Consider the following 23,077-nt stretch of genomic DNA (forward strand, 5'->3'; position numbering starts at 1 on the left):
GACCTTGCTTTGGAAATACTGAACCTATTTCACAACACTTGATTACTTTGGGTTTGTTTTTTAAGGCCAAAGAGAGAAACTGCTCAGGATGATACCTGTTCTCATAGTAACAGACACATAACATCAATTCTCAATCTGTGATAGCACAGCCTTATGTTAGAACTAAGAAGTCTCAAGGTTACTGTGGTAGCCTTGATACTATTATTAATGTATTTTGATCTGTTACAGTTTTATATGTGTCAGTCAAAGTCCTTTCTCAAAAAACAATATTGAAATCATTTTTTGTGCCTCCCTTGCATAGGATTATTACTCACAACTGTACAGAATACAAGGAGTAACTGGAGTGACACAGAGGCAGTGGTCTAGAAACAGGCTAAGGTAAAGAGAGTACAATATTTTCCTAGAGAAAAAAATGTCTGAGCCCAACATAAATGCTTTTTCCATTTATCTTACGAATTTTTATTATTTTTACTATACTACTTAGTCTTCCACTTCCTCTAAAAGCACCCTATAGAAGTCTTCCCCTAGTAACTTACTCCATCCCTCCACACACTTCTGCTTAAAAGAATCCCCAGCTTCCTGCAGTTCAGATGAACTCCTACACAATTTGAGCCACTTCAAAAGAGAATTGTACTTTAGGAGATTTTTTTGGGGGTTCCAAAAGGATCTATTAATACTAAATGCTTTACCTTAACATTTGCTCTTCTGTGCTTTTTTCTTCCATCTTACTCTGCCACTTCTGCAGCTCCAGCTCCACTTCAGCCTTAGCCTCAAGCAAGTGCTTGATATCTAATCTACAAAGGTACAAGGAAATCTCAGTAATACCTAACACATTCATACTTCCACAAAGTTATTTTTTCTTTAAATTTCTGAATCAGTTGGGTTTTCTCAAATTTGTGAAGTAACTGAATGTTTAATTTTTCCTTTTAAACAAAAAAAAGTGCAAGTACCTATTGCTGAGGAGCAAAACCCCTCCTCATGTGCTTTCACTGTGCATTTTTGTTCAGAGGTGACACAGGAGGCAGAGTGTCACCATCACACCTCCCTGTGGGCATGTCCCTGCTCAGAGTGCTCAGATTAACCTGCCCCAAGGCCCTGACACACCAAACACTCCAGGCAATACAAACTGCAAATCAACCACTTATGGGGAGGACAGAAGCCACAGAGCATTCCTGGGCAGAAGGTAGGTTTAAATGAAGAAGTGGAAGATCAGGACAAAACATGTTGGGGAAAAAAAAAAACGAAAAACCACACAAATTTTTACGCCACAATATAAACAAGAAGTGCTGCATAAACATATAACCCTTCAAAGGGTTTTCAGTGTGGTTGGCAGAAAAATAAGCCTTGAAAAATGTACTAGAAACAAGCAGAAATTCTCATTTTCCATCCTCTGGCTTTTCTTCTTCAGTGTAGTATTATGAAGCAAGCAGGACTAGAAAGCTTTTGAAATAAAAACTGAAAGGATTCTCAAAATTAATATTCTAGTTGAAAATGTGAGTTACTTACTATTACATCATTTCATACCAGGATCAGAAATTATGAAATACTTGACACCGGCAGAAGAACATTCCAGACAAGAGTCACACTTACTCTTTAGTGAGCAGGAGATTCTGAAGAGCCTTCCTATCATTCTTCAATTTCTTCACCAGCCTTTGGAGGCGACAGCATTCCTCACCTAAATGTTGGGATGATGGATGATCCAGGTCCACAGAATGTGAAGGTGACACAGCAAGCACTTGTGATGCCTCACTGTCAGCTAAGGACACCCTGCTGCTCTCCATGGCACACACTTTCTAAGCAGGGTAAATTTACATGGAAAACACACACACAAAAAAAGAAAATTAAACTTAGCGTGAAATTATTTTATTTAGGCCACGAGAAAAGACCAAATGGAGGTTAATTCTAAAATGTGCATCTATATCTATCAAGTGTGATAGAAGAAAAAAGGGAGGGAGGGCTCATGCTACAGGCAGCAGGTTATGTGTGTGAGGCAGAATGCACAGGGCTGAGACGTTGAATGACAACATGCCAAGAGCACAAGACAGTGGTTCTGCATTTTCTGCTCCCAGACAGGTAAGAAAGAAAGCCACTTAGCTATGACCACTTACTTTTTCTAGATCCAAAATCTTCCTCACCAGCCTCTGTCTGCTCCACTCACTATAATCTAAATACAATAACAAAGCTTTAAACATGTAACTACATCCATGGGGCAACATTGTTCTTGGTTTTTGAAACGTCTGTCAAAAGACCATTTAAAGATCTCTGAATGCCAACTTTAAATATTTACCAATGAAAAAATGAGAATGGGTTTCAAATATTTGACTTCTAAACCATTAACCCTGAAATCAATATAAGCCACTCATGTTCACCAGTTTTCAGCTATTGAAAAAGTTTTCTCGACCAATTCCAGTTTAGAATTATCAAGGATAATAACAGAGGAAACACAGATCTGACTGGAGAAATCAGAGATTCCTGAAAGAAAATTCTCATTCCAACCTTGCCACCCCTGAATCTTCACCTTGTAATAACTCCCTAATTTCTACCTTTGTAGGGTCCTGCTGTCACACATCTTTCAGACGTACCCAAATCCCTTGCCCCACTGATTTTCTAGCACATACTTTTTGTTTTACTGTGAGGAGGGGAAGCGCTCAGCACGTGATCCAGGTCCTGCTTCAGCCTGCGATTCTCAGCCTGCATGTCCCTGACGTTCCTGGACAGCCTCAGCACAGCGGCATTCAGGGCCTTCAGTCGTTTTTGGGTGTCTCTGCCCTCTGCACTTGGAAAAGGGATCAAAACCAGAAAGTTAACTTAAAAGCAGAGAACAAAGAAGCAGCATTAAAAAGAGTGGAGCAGTTTCACTATACAAGTCAGATGGCTGAGTCAACAGCTTCAGTTTCCCCATAATAACGTTTCTCAATGTTTTTTTTACATGGGGAGTTACTTATTCTTTTCTGGAAAAGCATGCAAAGATCATCTTGCTCAGGCCTTCCACAATTATTTTAATTTGCGTCAAAAAATTTGAAACATTAAAAATTCATTTATTACTTTTACTTCCCCCCCGCTCCGTTCCATTTATGCATAAACAAAGGCACTTGTATCAATATTATTTTTCTTATTTTCTGTTTGTTTTGTTAAGTAACCTTATAATGCTTTATCAGCATTCTCTGATCCTGATTTAGAAAACTCTTCAGCCAACTGTGGGACTCCTCAAAAAAACTGTCCAACACAGAGAGCCAGCCTGCAGGCTCTGAATGGCTTTTGTTCACTAGCAAACATTGAGATTGGGGGAGAGATGAAATAACTCTCAAACAAATCCAACACCCAAGTGTATTTTAAGACAACTGGAAATGGTGCTCTACTGTAAAAGAAATTATCCTTGTGTCTATAAACCCCAGAGAGATCTGAAACAGATTTGAAGAATACAGCTAATATGGAAATGAAAAGCATCAGAAATGGGAAAGCCTGTTATGTGTTAAAATGACTTTAAATATATGACAGGGATTTTTAATCTTTTTCTAATAAAGGGGGGAAGAAATCTGAGCTTCTGGATGTGCAAAGTTGTAACGTTTGTTCACAAAACAGACTTAGTGAGATGAAATATATTTTATTTATTGCTATGAGAAAATTCTTATAAACTTACTTTTGGAAATAAAGGCCTGAAGTAACTGATGTACTTAGTTTTGCACAAATGCCACTGTCAGTGGCATTTGTGCAAATGCCACAGAACAGTTTGTGAAGGAATCTTACATCCTATCCACTGGAATAACTATAAGGTAAAAGGGGAGACAGCCTACAGTTAGCATGTCAAAGAAGGCTGAATTTTTAGCTGATCTCCTTTTTAGAAATTAAAAGGAAATTAAGAAAAAAAACCCAAACAAACAAGGTTGTCCAGATGTTATGGATGACTATCCACACAGCTGTCCCAGACAGGAGGGAAAAAAAAAGAGTAAAAAACACAACACAACACACCATTAAAATGGGCTAGTGACAGGAATGATAGAAACCACAACCATACTACTCAGTGACATTATTTTAGGCTTATCTAAACCCAAAATGAAATCTATTTCAATCCGTTTTGAGGGCTTCAAAAATTAGTTTCTAGCTAAAACTGGACACTACAGTTTCACATACATATAACCAGACTTCAGTATTAACACTGAAAAAGAGAAGCCAAATGCCAGTCACTTCAGCCAGAACTAACAGAGACAAGCATCATGAAAGAAATACTCTCAAACAACTCTTTCAATATGCCAGAGTCCTGACCTTCAACATGATTTATTATTTCAGTGCTCAGCCTCTCCAGCAGAGACTGACAGTCATGTAATGGAGAGAGACTGCCCTGACCACCACTTTTTGAAGCTATGAATAAATGAGGACAAGGAAGAGACCTGGTGACTCATTTTTACCTGTAAATAAATTAGGTGTGATGGTTTAGAGCCTCAAGAGGCTGGTCACTGCAGACCTGAACCAAAAGACTTTTTTTTTTAAAGTGACAAAACAAATTGCAGTTTTCAATCCACAAATGACAGTGAATTAGGGAACACAAGCAGAATAAATTATGACCCTAAAGAGCTCTCACATGTTTCTATCAATCTAAATAATTACACTCAATGTTAAGACAGTTGTCTGTACTTAACACCAGGAGGTCAAGTATATTTTGAAGTGGTGTGGTAACGTATTTTACTGTCCTACAAGACACTCTTACCCTTTTTCAGCTCAAATAACACTCAGTTGCAGTTATGCTTTTAATTTCTCCTAGTGGAGCTCTGTCTTGTGCTTTAATGCTTTGACTTTTATTGCCTGTATAAACTGTTCACCCTCACCACCATGCCCACAGTCGCCCACCAGTGACAAGCACTAGTACAAGCTTCTCTGACACGGTTTACTTGTCTGTGTCTCTGTACCAAAGGAAAATAACGTTTTCTCCAAGAACATTTTCTTTGCAGCACACACTCTAGAGCAAGATGCAGAACTGACTCAAGTGTGAAATGCCAAACATCCAGGGAGTTTGTTTCAATTACCAGTAATGCCAGGATAGGTGTGATTATGAGGGAAGATGTAACAGAGATAAATTTTCAGTGCTATCCTGTACTTTTTAAATAGCTCTGGTATTTTTCCAGATCCACAAAATGATCTATCTACAAGCAAAAAAATGTGACTAAGACATATTTCAAGTCTGTGAAGCCAACTAAAGCAGTACCAAAAAAGCAAATCCAACAATCTAAATGACAAAAACTGCTCCCATGTAGTAGTTTTCCATCAGTTAAAGCAGGACTCGAGTGCTGTGTCAAACACACGCATGCAAACATTTGCATCAGAAGAATTAAACATACTTTTTCCTTATAGTCTCAGACTTGGCCAGGAGGAGCTGGAGGCGATGAACCTGTGAAATACAGATTCCATTAAGGAGCATTAGCAATGTCAGCTTCCACAGAAACACATTTGTTCATTAGGTGAAAATCAGAACAAGACTCTTTGGGTAGTGGCAGAGTTAATGATGCCATCACTGAAAATCAGGCTGCTGTTAAATTTGCTTTCATCTCAACATTACACTTATAGATGTACAATGGGTTCTTTATTTGCCCTTTTTCATTAACACACTCAACTTATCGAAGGAAAACATTTTTTCAGTACATACAGCTGGAACTGTGAGACTAACTATGAAAACCTGCAACCAATGACAGGTGCTGTTAAGGTACAAGAAACTTATCTTAAACATTCCATTTCCAATTTGACTCAACAACTGGCCAGCTTCCTGTTCTGCATGCACACTGAAGGACCTGCCATACATACCTCTTCATAGTAGGTTTCCATGGCTAACCTCACTTCTTCCAAACTACTGGTTTTCATGTCTTCTTGGAATTCACTGAAAATAGAATAATACAAAAAAGAAACCAGTCAGATCAGCAAAGACACTGCAAGCTGGTGGTTCATAATTTTTTTTGTTTATAATTGCCAATACGTTCTTGGGAGTTTATTAAAATGTCTTAAGGAATAGAACACAAATGAAAAATAACATGGATTTGCAATTCTCTTTATTAGCTAATCCTCTACCCCCTACCCCGTCAAAGTCATACTTAATAGTGTTGTCTTTCTCCTTGCACTGCTCTTCAAGCTTGACAATCTTCTGCTTTAATCCAGTAGCCACCTACAGAAAGAACAAAGAGCTCATGAGTCCTTGAATAATCTGTCTCTTCACAGAAGTTCTATTCCTGTCTGCCCTGTCTTTATAAATTGTACCCAATCAGATATACCTATTTCTACATATTTCAGCATAAATCAGATGCTGGATTTCATGATGAGTTTAAGAATATGGATATACAACCATAAAATAAAAACAACATTGCCCACTACCTTGCCAACATCAAAGCAGCAAACAATAGGGAGAATGCTGCCTAAACAGACTCGAGGCAATGACAAAGAAAGCTCTCAAAAAAAAAAGTAATTCTAGATCTTTATTACTAACTCCTTAGCTGCTAACAGAGATACAGGTTATGTAATTCCCAAACTGATTATTCTTCCTGACCTAATTTTATTTTGTAGTAGTATTTCACCTTAGCAAGAGGAAAAAGGACAAATGAAAGCAGGAAGTGATGAAGAAACTCTTACCTGTCCATTATCAGTCTTCTTTTCTGACCAAGCTCGAGCCAGCTCAGAGCCCTGCAACAGAAAAAGCAAGTGACCAACTCTGGTCACAATAACTACTTTATTCTACTGCTGGCTCTTTCCACAGAATTTTCCAACCTGCTCAATCCACAGTCCAACAGCTGAAATTCTAAACTCCTTATGCCCTTAACTTTCTATTAGCACATTTCAAGATGTAGGCCTGCACACAGTGACAGCCACAAGAAATTCAGTAAGATTCAAGTCTGACCACAACCACAAATGTTTCTTGTCAGGGCCTGACAAGGCTGCTCTTCTGCCTCCTGGTCAAGTCTCAGGACTGCATGAATGCATCACTCTGCAAGAGGTTAACTCCCTTCTACTTTCAGGCAAAATATTCAGAGAGTGGCCTCCTAATTAGACAGCATTTTTATTTTACCTTCAGAAATTAAAGGTATTTGTGCTAAATGAACTTATTTGTAGTGCATGGCATCATCTTCCTTTGAACTGAGCTGGATTGCTGATCTGAGATCCACAGACCAGAAATCCCTTTACACCACCTCTCATACTCCAGCTCATCACTCCTAGGAGTCACCACTCTATAAACTCCTACTCTGTTGCCCCACTTTTATCCCCCCAAGAAATACCCACCCTGGAAGGATCCAGCAGTTGTTCAATCTGTTTATCCTTTCTATTGTTCTCCTCTTCCAGTCGACGGAGCTTCGTCTTCATTCTGTCTCCCTCATTCTTCTGAGCTTGTATTGTCTAAAAGAGGGAAGAAGAATCTTAACCACATTTCAGAAATAGGAGAAACCAGAGTTTTTCCTATGGAAACACATGGAATGGAATGGAAACACATTTTGATGTCAAAACCAATCCAATTACGATGGTAAAGATGACATGACAAAAGAGGACAGAACAGCCAAAACACAAAACCATCACACTGGACCAGGGCAGACAGCAGGACAGGACAGCTTAGGGAGGAGACAGAGGGAAGATAAAAGGAAAAGGTCTTACAGAAAGGCAGCCTTACACAAACAATCAGCTACAGCCAAGGTATTTGTCTATATGTAACCCCAGAGCTCAACAAGCCCAGTCCTCACCCTTCATACAGTGCACCAGCCTCTACAGAAAACTCTAACCATATCACCACAGTGAATTTGTCTTAGACAGACATAAGTTTTAGTTTAGCCCTACATTACAAATGCAAAAAATGTGGTGGTTGCCCCAAGTTGTAGAAACCAAAGTATTCTGGATCATTAAGGCCAGGACATGCACAGGAAGGAGCAATGCCAAGACTTTTTCTGTAAATATCAGAGAAACTGTACCTTTTTCAGTTCTATAATTTCATCATACATATCTTCTTTCTCTTTGTAGTCAGGAGTTCCAGGAATGTAGCCTACAGAAAGAGGTATGTAAAGTAAGTAGATCCAAAAGAGGTATTTTTAACCAACCAGAAACTTTGCAGATAAAGAGAAATATCTAAAACAGCACCAAAGTGGAAACTAGGTCTTTTTCCTTTCTTCGAAGAAGAAAAATCAACAAGGAAATTAATTTTAGAAAGGGAGGTGAAATGTAAGTGTTATTGTATGAAACTTCTGCTAGATTTTGCAGCCAATTTTTTCCTAATTACTTCTCTTCTCTGGTGCTATATTAAAATATCCACCTGAAGAAAGATACAAATTTCACAGAAGACTGCAGTCTTCTCATCCCAATAAATCCATTATTTACAAAAGGTTTATAAAAGATGTCTAGAATACATTTTTCTATTTATGCTTAACATGCACAAATATATATCATCCTGTAAAGTTGCCAGAAATTTTGTATCACCAGTAAATGTATAGGTGTCATTTTAAATGGAAGTGGAATTCTAAAGTTTACAGTTCTCCTTTAAGAAAAGCAGAATAAAACTTTGAAAGTTTGCTCTTCTCATAAAACTCATTTGATTTTAATGTCACAACCACATGATAAAACACTTTCTAGAGAAGAAGTAAAAGGAGTCAATTACATAGAATTTCAGGCAAGCAGATGGTTTCTATCAATGGTTCCTAAACTATGTTTTGAAGCCACAATAAATTGTCTACAGCTGTCCCATTGAACCATATTATATTTGCAACATTTTCAGCTGCAAATGCATGGCAATTTGCAAAAGTTTTGAAAGCTAACAGTGATTCATTGCTCAAAAAAATTGGAAATCCCTGCCTTAACCAATTTAGGAATCTCAAAAAGTATCTCATTGATCATATTTTCACACACATATTTTAGTAAACTAAAATGGCTCTTGCTTTTCTTAAGCAATGTGTGTTTTTAGAGGGGAAAAAAATAATTCCGTTTTATCTACCACACCATTATAGAGCTTACCATTACTGGGAGAACGAGCATGTTTTGGCTTTTTCATTCCTAGAGCCTCCTTCAAATATTCTGGAGTGCTACTGGAAACATTCGCTCGCATATGCCCCGTGTCAACATCTGATTTCAGAGCATGGCTCGTTCCTGCCAAGAGAAATGGAACAAAAATGCAAAAATCAGGGATAATTGTGAATTAAATTTCTGGAATTATTCTGAACAAATGCAACATGGAAAGCTCCAGATGCTGTTAATTATTCCCTCTATAAATGCCAATGCTCAATACCAGATAATTCCAACCACCCAAATAAATAAGAGTGAAATTAAATCCTGCGTAACCTTTAATCAAAGACGAATCTACTTTTTAATACTTTATATGTTAAGCTGTCCACAACAATGCATTTCATCCATAAATGCAAACAATATTTCTATACTAATACCTTGTTTCAGACATCCCAGCCACATGTGCCTTGAGTTTTCAACAGCTGCATTCTCAAAGCAAGCACTGCCTGTTCCCTGCAGAGATCTCCAAGCTGCAGCTTTTTTAGGATACAGTTGTGTGCTTGAGCTGTAGGGAGACTCTAGAGCAAAAGAAAATATTTCAGTGCTGCCTTCAAAAGCTCAAGGTTACTAAAATTCTTGTTGTCTTGTTCTTCAAAGTTTCCAGACTCAATCCTGTTACTTGTAAAAATAGAATTTAACAGCATATTCCATATTGGCTTACACAGAGCAATGGAACAGGCACATAACAAGCCCCCAAAACCCAAAGAACTCCACTGTAAATAAAAAAATACAGTTCCAAAAAGTGAAGAGCCTTAGAAAAAGGCAGAGTGACAGCAGTATGACTCAACACATGTGAAAATATTTATGTGTACAGTTGGTTTAGGTATCTTTAAGATACCTGCACATCTAAATGTTGTTATAAACAACACTTTAGGGTAAAGCCTTCTTTGAAATATTCACTAGAAGCCTGTGAAGGAAGGTAAATGGGAAAGCATAGCAAAAAAACACAAACCCCAGAAATAAAGGACAAACCCAATGTTAAAACTGTGGATCTAACAATAATAACAACATTGTACTGTGAAAAAAACCCAAAAAACAAAGCAATCCATCACAACATATGAAACAGAATCACTAAATCCACACACAGAAATCTATGACTGGATGGTAGAGAACTCCACTAATTCCAGAGTCTCTCTACACAACAAGTAACAGGATTTCTCCAAAAGACAAGAAGAAAAACAAATTCAGAATGGTTGCCATCAGAAGGCATGACATGAGAAAAAAGCAGATTATGCTGGAGAATCAAGATTTACAACCAACCCATAAATGTCAATATTTTAGTCTATACAAGCTGGACTTCACAGGTTACAGAACAGATTTCAAACAGGTGTGCTCTGCACACAGCAGTGAATATTTCTGCAGAGAATAACAAGATGTTGTCTCAAATAAAGCTCCCAGTTCCTGTATCCCGCAAACATACCAGGTTTTGCAATTTCAGCATAAAAAGTTTTGGAACACTTACTTGGTGACTTCGGAGGCTTGTGAAAAACCTTTTTCTTTAACTTCTGAAAGAGAAATGGATATTCTTTTCTGTACTGAAAATACTCAGCTCTTAAGATTTCATCATATAATCTCAAAATTGCCTTCGATTTCCCATTTTCTATGAAGATCCTTTGTTCTAATAAGACAAAACCTTTTCTATAGAAAAGAAAAATAATAACATTAAGCATATGCAGATTTGGGCACAGCAATGGTGGCCAGAATTAAGGTGGTGCCAACTGAAGTCTGATTATACAGATAAATTACCAATTCTTGCTCAGAGCATGAGAACATGAGTAGCATCAAATTCAAGATGATCCCAGAGTAGAGGCTGATCTGTAGAACCTTTTAGTTAAAGGAATTCTTCAATTCCATTACAGCTTAAGTAATGTCTAAAAAGATTACTTAAGCCCTCAACTTGATAGAACAGCAAAATAAAGCCAACACCATTTGCAGCCCCAGTGCTGAGAATGTGGAAGCCAGAACTACACCTGAAATGAGAGGTTTGTGACCCAAGCCCACTGCAGTGCCACTGTTCACTCTCCTCTCTGAGGGGTGCTTGGTGAGCAGGAGGCACCACACAGATGAGCAGGAACTCCTGAGGGGTTTTGGGGCATTAATCCAAACTCACCATGGCTGTGTCTGACTCACAGGTTATCACAGACAGGCTCTCATCTCCCTGGGAAGCACAAGACAGGACATTTGCTACTGAACAACTGCTTGTAATACACATCCAGGAAACTTCAACAGTTCAACAGAGCTGGAGCACAATAAATTCAAACTGTGAGCAAAGCCTCTGTTTCTCTTCCATTGCATTGCTAAAATGTCAATTGTTTAAGACAAAAATAAGCCATTTTTCAAAAACACTAAAGCCACTGGAAGATGGTGGGGCTCTTGCTGCAAAAGCCAGCATCATTTGCTCTAAAACAAATAGTTTTGGGATGTTGTGAAGGTCACTTCAGAAATGAACCATCACAGAATGCTCTGGGTTGGAAGGGACCCGAAAGATCATCCAGTTTCAAGCCCTGTGCCATGAGCAGGGACACTTTGCACTGGAGTCAGAGACTTGGCACTGCACCAGCTGAACCTGCAGCTGCCTCTGCATTAATTTCTCCACCATTTATGCTGCAACTCGCTCAGTTCTTCCCTTCCTCCCTCACCTGTGCTACCCCTGCTATGCTACGGGATTGTTCAGTTCCTGTATTGAAATGGAAACGTGCTCAGGCCAAGGGAAGAAACCCCAAATGCAAGGAAGATGACAGATTCCGCTCCCTCTCAAATGTAAGCACATCCACAGATGAAGGAAAATTTCCACTTAGCTTCCAAATTATCTGGATGCTGCCCTCACAGAAAGAACTTTTTTCACTTGCTGCTGACTCTGTGGCACTCAGCACCAATCTTTGGACAGATGCTGATCTGTGCCTGTAAGAGGCAGGGGAGGGGATGAAGTACTTTTGGAAACCCTGGCTGGCAGAACAGGAGCAAGGACAGACAACAGAGCAGGTTAAAGAGCCTGCCATGCTGGCTGAGAGCAGGCAGGGATGTGTCCTCACACACCAAGCCATGCAGTTTTTCATTTCCTGAAGCAATGTTCCTTGCAGCACACTGATTAATTTTTTTATTTTAAGGTGTCTCATTCTGAAATATCTCCCTCCCTAACTGCAGCTATCATGTTTGGAATCAGACAATGTGCAGACTGCCCAGCTTTGATAAATGGTAACAACTAAACGTTGGCCAGGATACAAAGATGCAGTGACAGCCCCAGCACTATTGCTTGGTAACCTTCAGCATCAGGCAACAACAGAACCTGGGGGCTCCCAAAGGGGCTCAAAACCTCCAGCTGCCTGCTGAGGGGGTGGGAAACAAATGCCAACAGAGAACCACAGAACTATCTAGGTTGGAAAAGCCCTCCAAGAGCACCGAGTCCAACCTCTGACCCAACACCACCTTGCCAACCAGACCATGGCACTGAGTGCCACGTCCAGCATTCTTTATTTTCAACACCTCCAGGGATGGTAAATCCACCACTTCCCTGAGCAGCCGTTTCCAATATCTAATCACTCTTTATGTGAAGAAATTCTTCCTAACGTCCAACCTAAACCTTCCTTAGCACAGCTTGAGACTTTGTCAGGTCTGTGCCGTGCTGCGGGGCAGCCACAGGCAGAGCCCAGAGACCCGCGGGCTGGAGAATGCAGAAGCCATCCCACTCCCCCTCCGAGCCCTCGTCTCGCCATCCTGGCAAGCCCGGGGGTGCCCCAAAGTTTTGCCCCGGCCGCGCCGGAGCGTTTCCTGAGCCGAGCCCGGGCCGAAGCAGGCCTAGACCCGGGGCCTTCTCCTCCTCCCCGCCGCTCACTCCTTACCAGCTCCCCCTCCGCGGCCGCCTCGCCGGCCCCCAGGGCCATGGTGGGAGAGCAGAGGGAAGGCCTCACGGGGCGGCGGGGCCGCGGGGGCCCCCTCGGGCCGAGGCTGCCGGCCCGGGCCTGGGGGCGGCCATCGCCCCCCGGCGGCACTTCCGGGTCGCGGTAACCATGGCAACCGCCAGCGGCCCGCGCTGGGGACGCATGCGCAGAGCGGCGGCGCGCCTGCGGGCAGTGCCAGGGGAGGGCTCGGCCTGGCCGCGGAGCGCGGGTGACACCAAGCGGCCCCGCGGGGAGCGAAACCCCGGCGGGCGGCGGAGCGGCTTCTGCGAGGGCTTCGCCCCACTGCCAGCACGGGAGTTGCTGCCTGAGAGAGCCGGGATAACTGCGGGCGGGGCGCAACTCCATCCCGCGCACCGCCGGTACGCTCCCGCAGCCACCGCTGCCCCTGGAGCGCGCCGGGGTCACGCCCCCTGACCGGCCGTTGGCCACGCCCCCTTTGCGACACTCGCGGTGCGGCCGGGCCGGCCCGGCTCGGTCCCGGTGATCCCGGTCCCGGTCCCGGTGCTGGTCCCGGTAGTCCCGGTGCCGGTCCCGGTCCCGGTGGTCCCAGCCATGTGTGACCCCCAGTCCCGCTTCGTGGCCCGGGCCCGCCGCCGCTTCGCCATGACCCGCGAGTGCGCCGTGCTGCTGCCCGGAGTCTGCGCCGCCCTGGCCGACCCGCGGCAGCCCGGCCTCGATGACACCTGCCTGGAGAAGCTGCTGGACTGGTTCCGCAGCCTGACGTGGTTCGGTGAGTGCCGCGGGCCGCTCCGAGGCGAGCGGAGGTCCATCACGGGATCGCAGAATAGTGCGGGTTGGAAGGGACCTCCGAGATCATCCAGTGCAGCCCCTGCCAAGGCTGGGTCACCTGGAGCAGTGACACGGGCCAGGTGGGATTTGAATGTATCCACAACAATCTGAGGTGCTGTGACACCTCAAAATGCTGTGGGTGCACCCGAGTTCATCAGTTGTAGCAGTTGGCAGGGCTTAGCTCAGCTCAGGGAACCACTTGAATGAGGCAGGACAGTCCTGGTAGTGAGCTGGTGTTTTCTGGCCTCTCCTGGGCAGATCCCACTGTGGAGCTGGTGCGGGACAACCCGTGTGTGACAGAGCTCATTAGCTCCGTGCTGGCCCTGCCGGACCCCAGCCCCAGCATCCTGGCCTTCACCCTGCAGTTAGCCGGGATCCTCGCCTCCTCCGAAAGCCGCTTCCAGCTCCTGCAGGTGAGTCAGGCACCCAGGTACCTGCTGCTGTGTGTCTGCTCCTTCTCTATGGACAGCCCCTAAAAACTGTCCATACATGTTCTGCTTAGTAAATTTAGGGCTTACATGGAACAACTCGGCAAGAGTGATTCGACAGCAAAGAGCTACAATCACCATTCCTGTTCCATTCTCATGTACAGCTGCTTCTCACTTCTGTGTCACCACAACGGGACTGTGAATGCTCATGTGTAGTGCTTCCATTTTTTGTTCAAAAGAGTGTATGGGGTAACCCAGCTCTGGGTTAGACTCGATGATCTTGAAGGTCTCTTCCAGCCTAGTCATTCTGTGAACATTACTTCACAGCAGTCACTGCACAGTACTGTATCCCAGGACAGATCCTGTAGATTTACACTGCACTAACAGATGTTGCTTTCCCTCCGTAGTAGCTTGACAGGAAAGTTTTGATTCCCTGCAAAAACAAGGGAGCTTTTTAAAGCTGTGCTTCCTGCACCAGGATACATTTTAGTACAAAACCCAAAAGGCTTCATTCAGAGAAGAGATGTGTGCAGGTATATAGATCAGTCTGATGGAACTGATAAACATAAGTTGTCCTTTAGCACCTGCAAACAAAACACTTGGTTTTGAACACTAGTTCATCCATATGTTGCGTTTAAGCGTGAGATTCTGAAAATTGCCCATTTTAGTGATACTTGTAGCAAGAGGAGGTTTCGCTGCAGTACTGATACTCTTGACTGGGGCAGAGCAGCCCTTTTGCTCTCTGTTTACTCCATGTTCTGCCCTGCCTCAGCAGGAGAAGCTGCTGGGGAGGCTCTTTGGCCGGGAGGGGCCCCGGGGCGGCGCGGCGTGGGAGGACGCGTCGGTGCGCAGCGCCTGGCTGAAGGGAGTGCACAGCATGCTCCACCACCTGCCTGCCCTGCACTGCCTCTGCTCCACGGGTGAGTGCTGCTGGGGCTGCCATCCCCCCGCTCTGCTGTGTCCCTGGTGCTCAGGTGGCAAGTGAGCAAGATGGGAGTCTTTGTTTAGTTAAGGTTAAAGTAAGCCATTTGTCAAAACAAAGTCGTTGAAAGATGTTGGTTAAGTTAGCTAAGCATTAAGTTAACTTTTAAGTTAGTTATGCTATTAATTTTTTCCTCCAAACACTGAAGGTGTTTTCTCCTCTTTTTAGAGGCGAAAGAATCTTATAAAATTGCCCTTATAAAATTAAAAACTATCTGTATTCTTATTTGTAACTCCTACCGAAGGGTACATTTCAACATGATTTTAGTGCAGAAAAGCTAAATGGAGGCTCATTTATCTCTTTGTGCTTGCACACATTTGCAATCCTGTTGTTATGGAGGTATGTAAATTATGCTGTTAACACCAATTTTAGATCCCATGTACAGAGGGGCCTAAAAGACTGGACTGGTATTAAAGTGCAGCACATGCTGCTGTCCATGTGATGGAAAAGTGGTATTGATACTGCTGTTCATGTTTTTCCTACTGGTTATGTCCAGAGATGGTACAGGCTCTGTCCATAAATACACATTGAGTGTGCTGTCAACTCTCCTAATGTTACTGATGTTTACTGAAGTCTGATCCTGAGTTCTTAAACCCCTGAGGATCTAAAACAATTTTATTTTCTTCTATTTGCTTGTTCTTAAGAACTGGCTGACTTTGAGTAGAGACTACAAAATAAAGTATAAGAAAACCCCATCACCACCATTTAAAGCTGTGTGGTACCTGAATTAGTGTCACAACTGGATGTTTGTTGCTCCAGTGACTTGTTTTATTTTCCCACAGGAGGCATGGATGTGATCTTCACTCTGCAAGGGGATCCCAGCCTGTTTGTGGCTTCAGCTGCCAGCCAGCTCCTGGTGCACATGCTCACCTTCTCCGTAGACTCTGAAACACCAAAAGCTCTCAGTACCGAGGACTGTGACTGGCCACCATGTGCCCAGATGATTGTAAACCACATAAAAGAGTCACTTCAGTCCAGCTCTACCTCTGACATCGAGCAGTCACTGAAGCTGTTGAGCAGTTTGTTTGGCAGTTGTTTTGGCAGTTGTTATGCTGCATGGACTGAAGTTCTTTGGTTAGACATAGCAAAGCACATAGAATCCTTTCTGCTGGAGGAGACTCTTCAAGCACAGCCCGTGCTGGCAAGTCTTTTGCTTAACGTGGCACGGTAAAGCTCTTGTGGCAGCTTGGAGGTTGTGCTGAGATAGATCTGCTTGCCACCATGGGACAGGTTACACTTACACTTCTCTCTTCTCAGATCCCCTGTGTTTTGTGGCACTGAAGGCAGCTTTTGGGCATTAGTAACTTCTGCTCTGGAACACTTAACCCCAGTACAAGCAGCTCCTCTGGCAGTGGGACTTTTGAAGCTCTGCAAATGGTAGGACTTAATGCAATGATATTTCTGCACTGTGCAGGTGTTTCTGCTCCATAATTCCTCTTTAGGTAGTGAAGAAGCAGCAGGAAATCATCAGAAGAATACAGCACACACAGATACTGAATTACAGGCTGAGTAACACTGTTGTTCCAAGATAGAAGGACACTTTCGTTAACAGGATATGCCTCTCTCCCCCAGCCTCCTTACACAGGATCCCACTCTGTATTTGCATAGCTGCTTCTAAATTCCAGAGTAATTTCTCCTCTGATTTCAGTTGGCAAGGGGACCTTGAAAGATGGCTCAGATTGTGATACTGCTTTTGTTGCTCTGTCATTGCTGGCTTGTTTAAAAGCCTGTGTGAAAATCATTATCCTGCTCAGCATTTAGGGGCAGGTATTTGGGAAGGAATTGAAGTTTACTTGTGTTGGTAACTGCTGTTTCCTCCTTGAAGCCCACAAGATGTCAGGATTCAGGCACTGACTGTTCTGCTTCAGCCAATGGACTGTATTTTGAGAGCAGCCTCCCAGCCTCTGGAATGTGCAGGTACAGTTGTGACAGAAAAGTTAGAGGCCAGTCTCTGCTTGCCAGTATTTTAAGTGCCTGGTGCAGCCAAAACTGGAGGAAAAAGAGTAGGAGAAGTCAAGGACAGTAGCAGTGTTTGTGGTAAATCCTTCTGCCAGTTGCATTTGAAGGCATATTCATACTACATCAGCTGAATATCTTGGTTAACTTTAAAAATCACAGCCTTTTCTATTCATTGACAACCTGAGCTCTTATTTTCTTTAATCTAGGCTTGCTGGATGAGTCTGTCAGTGATCCTGTCACTGTTGAAAGTCTTCTGTCCTCCAAGACATCTTGTGCCGGTCTCCTGTGTCAGACACTCGCTCACCTGGAGAAGCTGCTGTCTCTGGTAACATTCAGAGAGGGAAAAAAAGAGCCTGGGAATCAAACTGGTCCTTGAAAGACAGTGTTAAGATCATTGCAAACTTTTTCAGTAGAGCATAACAGAATGTGGAGAGGAGTTGGCAGTGAGGGTTTCCATAGTTTAAGGAAATGTAACACAGTAGGCTCTAAACAGGAAAACAGAGGGATACTGAGACTCCTAAAGAGGGACTGCACTTAAGTTTTAAGTTTGTCTTGATGAGCTTTGTTACCATACCTTACTTGTATTACAGTTATTGATCCTGAGAAGAAACACAAATTGAACTACTTTCCCAGGCAGTCAGAAGAATCTCCTTCCATCTGTGCAGTAGTTCTTGGAAGACAGGAGTATCATTTATTTGTAGCTATTGACATTGTAGTACCTTAAGAACCCACTAGAAGTTGCAATTTTTTGCTGCCTTCTGACCTGAAACTGCTCTGTACTTGAGACTGTTGCTGGAAACTCTTTCCTTTCTCACCCATTAGAAACATTTAATAGTGGATTTACCCAGTGTGTCTTTGCTGCACTCTCTCATGACAATATTACAACTCTGCAATGGCTTCCTGAGCCCAGCTTCTCCCCTGGGAAGCACAATAAGCCGTAATTTGATCAATTCCTTCAGAGTGCAAAAGTCAGCTCTTGATGTCCTTGCAGCACTCTCAGAGAAAAAAGGTGAGTTCATCTTTTCTTTCTTATTTTACAATTCTGTGTCTTTGTGTATTTCAGCAGGGATATGGCTGCTCCATCTCTCATTGTTGGTCCTTTGGGTTTATTTTCTCTGTTTCAGACTGTGACACTCTCATAGGAAGTTTATTTGATGTCCTTCTGGCATATCTGCAGAGTCCAAACACCAACCCTACTGTGAGTATAGAACTAGGGAGAGATCCAGGTCTATTAGCTTGCCCCAGTGGGGTGTAATTCTGATAAAGGGTCTGACTGCAGTTGTTTCTTAGCCCACTTTGTATTAGAATATGTAGGACACTTGTCTTGTCCTGGGTGGCTTGCAGAAAATAGCTAAAATTGTAATGAGCAAATAACTGACCAGTACATTGAGAGTTCTTGAGAAGACAGGAGTCATCATGTCTAAGAGTAGCACTGACATACTCAACTTGACATGGTCATGAAATACTGAATTCTTTTTATTAAGGGGATTTGGTTTTTTGCTTTCTTTTGTTTGAATTACTCTGATGGCAGCTGCAAACCCAAAGCTGGAGGCACTAGAACTTCATAATACTAAGCTGAACACATGGATTTTCTAGGTGTTCATTAGAAATTATATTTAAGCACCATTTTTTGTGCCTGGCTTCTGAGTAAGGAAGCATATGCACTTTTTTATTCTGATAATTTCTCTGTAAGTTTGAGGCTAAAATTAATTTTACCTTTAAAGGCATAAAGGCAACACTGCTTCATCCTGTAGTAAAGTCAATCTGATTTACATTGCTTCAGGTTCTAAAGAAAACCTTTCAAGCTACATCCAAGTGGTTGGTGCACTTGCAGGAACTATCCTCCTCCAGAAGTCAGTGGCAACAAACAGAGAAGATTTTGGAAGGTAATGAAGCTGTTACAGCTGGGACAAACAGCAGCTAGTGGCACACATGAAATCTGCTCCTGCCTACCTTTCCTGCTCAAAGCACTGGATTCACTTGTTCACAATCATGTTGAATTTATGTTTAGCTGCCCAAATAGTGCTTTGCAGAACTCTAGAAGAAGCATCCAGCAGCAGCAAAAGGGATTGTATCAGATGAAATGATGTAGAGGTTGTACAGTGAGTGTTTCAGTAAGGCTTGTTGCCTTTCATGTCCTTTCAGGTTTGTCATTTGCCTTTTACAGATGTGTTTGTGGTGCTGCAGAAACGTTTGTGCAGTCCTTGCTGGGAAGTAAGAGATTCTTCCCTGGAGTTCCTCACTTCCATGGTTAAGTGCTTGAGAGGTAGGTGCAAAGATTTACCAGTTCAGATTTGAGGAGTATTTCTTTTAATGCTGTGAAAGTCAGTTGGGCTGGTGAAGCATCTTCTGACCTGTAACTGAGGGCTGAGAAAAGAAAGAAGTGTCAAGATTTTTATCTTAGATCATGATCAAAATCTGACAAAAATATTAATAAACTTAACCTGCTTTTTCTGTCAAACTCAGATTGCTGTACCTGCCTTAATGGCAATTTTGGTGAGTTAAACTGAGGGATGTTGAGACATGTCTGTCAAGGCAGGTGACAGTGCTTAATGACAGATAATACTTCTGGCTTTCAGTTTGCTCTGCACTGGAGTCTGGTTTCTTTCAACAGGCTGGGGGCTGGCCTTTAGGAGGCTAAAAGCCTAGACCTGCTTTATATGCTTGGGAATAATTACTGATTTTCTACTGTACTGATAGCTCGGGCTTTGCAGGAGGTAGCACTGAGGCAATGCTGGTTTTCCTACGGTAGCTCTGCAGTGTTGGAAGGCAGGGGAATTTTGCAAATGCTGTTGTCCCCAGGTCACAAAGGAAGTATCTAACATGCTCAGCTGCACTAGCACTTTACCCTGCAGCCCTCTCAGTACAGTTACTTCTGTTTTCTCTGCTGTATGCTTGACAATAGGAAAGGAAGACTACTTCTTCCTTTAAGCAAAGGCATAAATTTGATGAGGCTGGAGCCATGTCCCCACTTGCCTGCAGAAAGTTTTTTCTTGCTGTGAAAACAACTCTAAGTGCAATTTTCCAAGTTCCAGTGTCTGTCAGGGCTTGACTAAAAGCTGCTGGGAGAGGGGGAGCCTGACACAGAGCATCTGCCTGGTCCCTGCAGCAGCTCCTCTCCCTGGCAGCTGTCCCTGCAGGCAGCGGCCATCCTTGTATGAGGCAAAGGACTGTTTGCATTGGAAACAGCTTCATGCTCAGAGGGAATAAAGTCTCACTTCTTTGGGTTGCTGTCTTGTTTACAGAGCAGAAGGAGTTCAGGCAGTGTCTCCTGTCCTCAGAGGTGCTGAGGCTCACAGAAAACCTGCTGGAGGACCCAGAGAGCTACGTGCGAGCGAGCGCCGTGACTGCGCTGGGACACCTGGCCCTCATTACTTGCTTTGCTCCAGAGTCACCTGTCATAGGCAATCTATATAACAAAGAGGTAGAATAACCTTTCCTGCATGAGCAGAATTCCCAACAGTTTGCTGCTGTACTGCTTATAACTTTCTTCACAAGTTGTCTGCTCATGCAGGCAGATTGCACAACCAGTAATGAGAAGATTTTTCACCTTTGCTGGTTTTTTTGCGTGTTCCTCCACTCACTGAGCTTTCTCTTCTGTCTTTTTGCATCTAGAGCATCGTAGCAAAACTTCAGGAAATCTTGTCAACAGACTCAGAGGGCTTTCCTAGGAGGGCTGTGATCAGCACCTTCACCAAGTGGCTGAGAGAAGGCTGCACAGGTCAGCTGGAAGATACAGAACAGTTTGTCTCTAGAGTCATCCAGACTGTGGAGCATGACTTAGACTGGGAAGTCAGACTTGGTGGTTTGGAGCTGGTTGAAGTTTTCTGTAGTCAGACCATTTGCCAGCTTTCCCAGTGTCCCTATGCTCCTGTCTCCTCTGCACTCAAAAATTCCACCCCTCAGAACGAGCTGCTGCAGGTGTTCTGTCGAGCAAAGCTGTTTGGGTTTTTGTTTGGCTCTTTGTGTGACTGTGACAAACCCGTGGGGCAGAGAGCCTGTGATGTGCTGCTTGGCTTGAGAGGTCATTTCTACCCCGTGAGTACTTTGGAGAATCCACAGGAGATTGAAGATTCACCTGCAGGACGTGGCATTGCCTGGTTACAGAGGACACTGAGACAGGGTTCTCTGGCTCAGAATTTCCCCACAGATGGTGGTGTCGGGGTGGATTTCCAAGATCCGGAGAGCATGATGTTAGCTTTGGGTGCAATAGACTTACTGGAGCTGCATGATGAGCTAAATAAAAGCAGTGACCATGTGGAAGAAAGCCCTCAGTCCCTCTTACAGGACATCCTTGCTACTCTGGGGACCACAGAGGATAATGAGGTTGACTGTTACTGAACACAGCTTTTGCTCTGAGGGAGGAGTGCTCAAGCAGTTTTCTTCTGGAGGAGAAGGATGGTTTTGTCAGCTGTTAAATGGGTTAGAAAATCTCTGCTTTAACTCTGATGATATTTTTTTTTTTTGTTAAAAAGTGTAGTTTCTAATAAAATGTTGTTTCTTTTTCAAAGTAAAAACATTAAGAATGGCATTTGTTCCTTTTTTAAAAATTTGTTGTCTTTTAAGAAAGCACTGGACCATGCCTACATAAGGAAGCATTTAAAAAAACACAAGAGTGACTGAAAACAAGCTGTTGCAGGCTCCTTTTGGAGCCAAAGTAGCTAAAACTGATGGAGACTGGTTTTAAGGAACATTTGCTTTAACCTTTTTGTATTTATTCTATAAACAGAGCTCTCAGCTTCCCTTGTGCATTTTGAGATCTAGAGCAGAAAGTGGCATTTAAGGAGTCAAAAGCTGATCATCCTTGGCAGTACAAATTTTCTCCTATAGATCACAGACTTGTTTGATCTCAGCAGTGACACCAACATGCTGACTTTGGTTTTAATTGAAGCCAGAAGCAAGTCCATTTTTTTTTTGTGGATATATTTTTTTAAAAGTGCTTGTTGAAAAAAAAGTACTCAGTTTCTAACTTTTTAGAGAAACTTACACTTAAAGCTTTTTCAAGATAAATTTAATCTTGGTAATCTTGATTAGCTTTGGTAACAATTAGAAACCAGCAGACATAGTGTGAATGGTAACATGATTTTCTGAGAAAAAATTGCCAGTTTTTAAAAACTTGGCAAGAGTGCAGTTTGCAACTTGTTCCAGTATCTTGCCATGTGCTATAAGAAGCTCTTTGCAACCTAGAAAAAGCCCCAAAACAAACAGTACCTTTAGCAGTAGATCAAACCACGGTGGGTTCTTTTTCTGCAGTTGTTACTGAGCATCCTTTATCCTCCTGCAGCCTGTGGAGAGGCAGAACATGGCATTGATTTTGGGGCAGTGCAGGCTGTAGCATCTAAAGCAGTAAAGCAGACTTGTGCAATCTCCTCCCTGCAGCAGTACAATGGGCTGAGATGCAGTTTGGATCTGTTGCTGCTGAGGCTGAAGGTTTGCTCTGTGCCTTTTGAGGAAAGCAACACACTTGCCTCTTGCTCTGTGCACAGCTTTATGTGCGACAGAGCCCTTGGGTTTCGTACCAGCAGCTGTTTTTAGGGGAGAATGGCTCTGCTTCTGACACAATTCCACCTGAGCTGGGCCAACACCTGGCAAAAGATAGAAGATACTAAAATTCAGGCCTTTTCCTGTCACTGCATTCATCTCAGAAATGGAAAGGGTTAGTGAGAGAGCAGGGATGAGCTTTTAAAGAGGTGTAGAGTGTTTGTGGAGTTCCAGCAGTCCTGTCTAGTGAAGGCACTGCAGTTCCAAAAGCAGCATTCTGTGTTGACAGTAGGTCAGCTGTGCTCCAGGAGAGGAGGCAGCAGGTTGCTGGGTGAACACCTCCCTCCTGTTCAGCACTGGAATTCTTGTCATTTCAGGACTCTGCAGTTTAGGAGACTCCAAGGAGTTATTCAGATATCAGCAAATTGAAAAAGTGAGTTGTTGCAGAAGGAAAACTCACTGCTTATTACCAAGGTCTCTCAACTCCCAGACCTATTAGTTTTTCATGGAACTCCTTTCTCTTTTTA

At 43.0% G+C, this 23,077-nt stretch overlaps 2 protein-coding genes across 9 annotated transcripts in view; one reads left to right on the top strand and one right to left on the bottom strand.

Annotated features, from left to right (window-relative positions):
* The window catches only part of IQCE (IQ motif containing E), a 26,883-nt gene extending 13,555 nt beyond the window's left edge, over positions 1-13,328 (bottom strand). For 3 of the 6 annotated variants that reach the window (XM_030284368.4, XM_012577857.5, XM_030284367.4), the window contains exons 1-15: positions 12,852-13,323; positions 11,123-11,170; positions 10,475-10,517; positions 9,390-9,530; positions 8,965-9,096; positions 7,932-8,002; positions 7,255-7,368; positions 6,610-6,660; positions 6,078-6,148; positions 5,794-5,866; positions 5,334-5,383; positions 2,619-2,776; positions 2,109-2,164; positions 1,591-1,793; positions 690-794 (exon numbers count right to left, since the gene is read on the bottom strand). In XM_030284368.4, coding sequence (XP_030140228.4) covers positions 690-794; positions 1,591-1,793; positions 2,109-2,164; positions 2,619-2,776; positions 5,334-5,383; positions 5,794-5,866; positions 6,078-6,148; positions 6,610-6,660; positions 7,255-7,368; positions 7,932-8,002; positions 8,965-9,096; positions 9,390-9,530; positions 10,475-10,517; positions 11,123-11,170; positions 12,852-13,256 — 1,721 coding nt within the window. In that variant the 5' untranslated portion in view covers positions 13,257-13,323. Of the gene's footprint in view, positions 1-689; positions 795-1,590; positions 1,794-2,108; positions 2,165-2,618; positions 2,777-5,333; positions 5,384-5,793; positions 5,867-6,077; positions 6,149-6,609; positions 6,661-7,254; positions 7,369-7,931; positions 8,003-8,964; positions 9,097-9,389; positions 9,531-10,474; positions 10,518-11,122; positions 11,171-12,851 lie in introns of all 6 variants that reach the window. The other 3 variants (XM_072935517.1, XM_030284364.4, XM_030284366.4) reach the window with 3 other exon arrangements.
* On the top strand, positions 13,222-21,595 carry BRAT1 (BRCA1 associated ATM activator 1). Of its 3 annotated transcripts, none has more exons than XM_030284362.4 (13): positions 13,222-13,641; positions 13,959-14,113; positions 14,904-15,048; positions 15,893-16,277; positions 16,368-16,487; positions 16,936-17,027; positions 17,276-17,394; positions 17,892-18,078; positions 18,194-18,267; positions 18,853-18,955; positions 19,237-19,335; positions 20,315-20,493; positions 20,685-21,595. In XM_030284362.4, exons 1-13 carry the CDS (start codon positions 13,464-13,466, stop codon positions 21,408-21,410), a joined length of 2,562 nt encoding a protein of 853 aa, XP_030140222.4. In that variant the 5' UTR covers positions 13,222-13,463; the 3' UTR covers positions 21,411-21,595. The 3 variants fall into 3 exon arrangements, with proteins under 3 accessions (XP_030140222.4, XP_030140223.4, XP_072791617.1); XM_030284363.4 differs by having other exon boundaries at positions 13,223-13,641; positions 14,901-15,048; XM_072935516.1 differs by lacking the exon at positions 13,959-14,113 and having other exon boundaries at positions 13,510-13,641; positions 14,901-15,048.
* Positions 21,596-23,077: the final 1,482 nt, after the last annotated feature.

This window comes from Taeniopygia guttata, chromosome 14, assembly GCF_048771995.1.
Source record: "Taeniopygia guttata chromosome 14, bTaeGut7.mat, whole genome shotgun sequence".
Lineage (NCBI taxonomy): Eukaryota > Metazoa > Chordata > Aves > Passeriformes > Estrildidae > Taeniopygia > Taeniopygia guttata.

Bases quoted from the DNA above. Each gene is read 5' to 3' on its own strand.
- BRAT1 (XM_030284363.4), top strand. From the start codon at position 13,464: ATGTGTGACCCCCAGTCCCGCTTCGTGGCCCGGGCCCGCCGCCGCTTC. The intron at 15,049-15,892 runs GTGAGTGCTGCT...ATTTTCCCACAG, and splicing joins GCACTGCCTCTGCTCCACGG to GAGGCATGGATGTGATCTTC. The intron at 20,494-20,684 runs GTAGAATAACCT...TTTTGCATCTAG, and splicing joins GCAATCTATATAACAAAGAG to AGCATCGTAGCAAAACTTCA.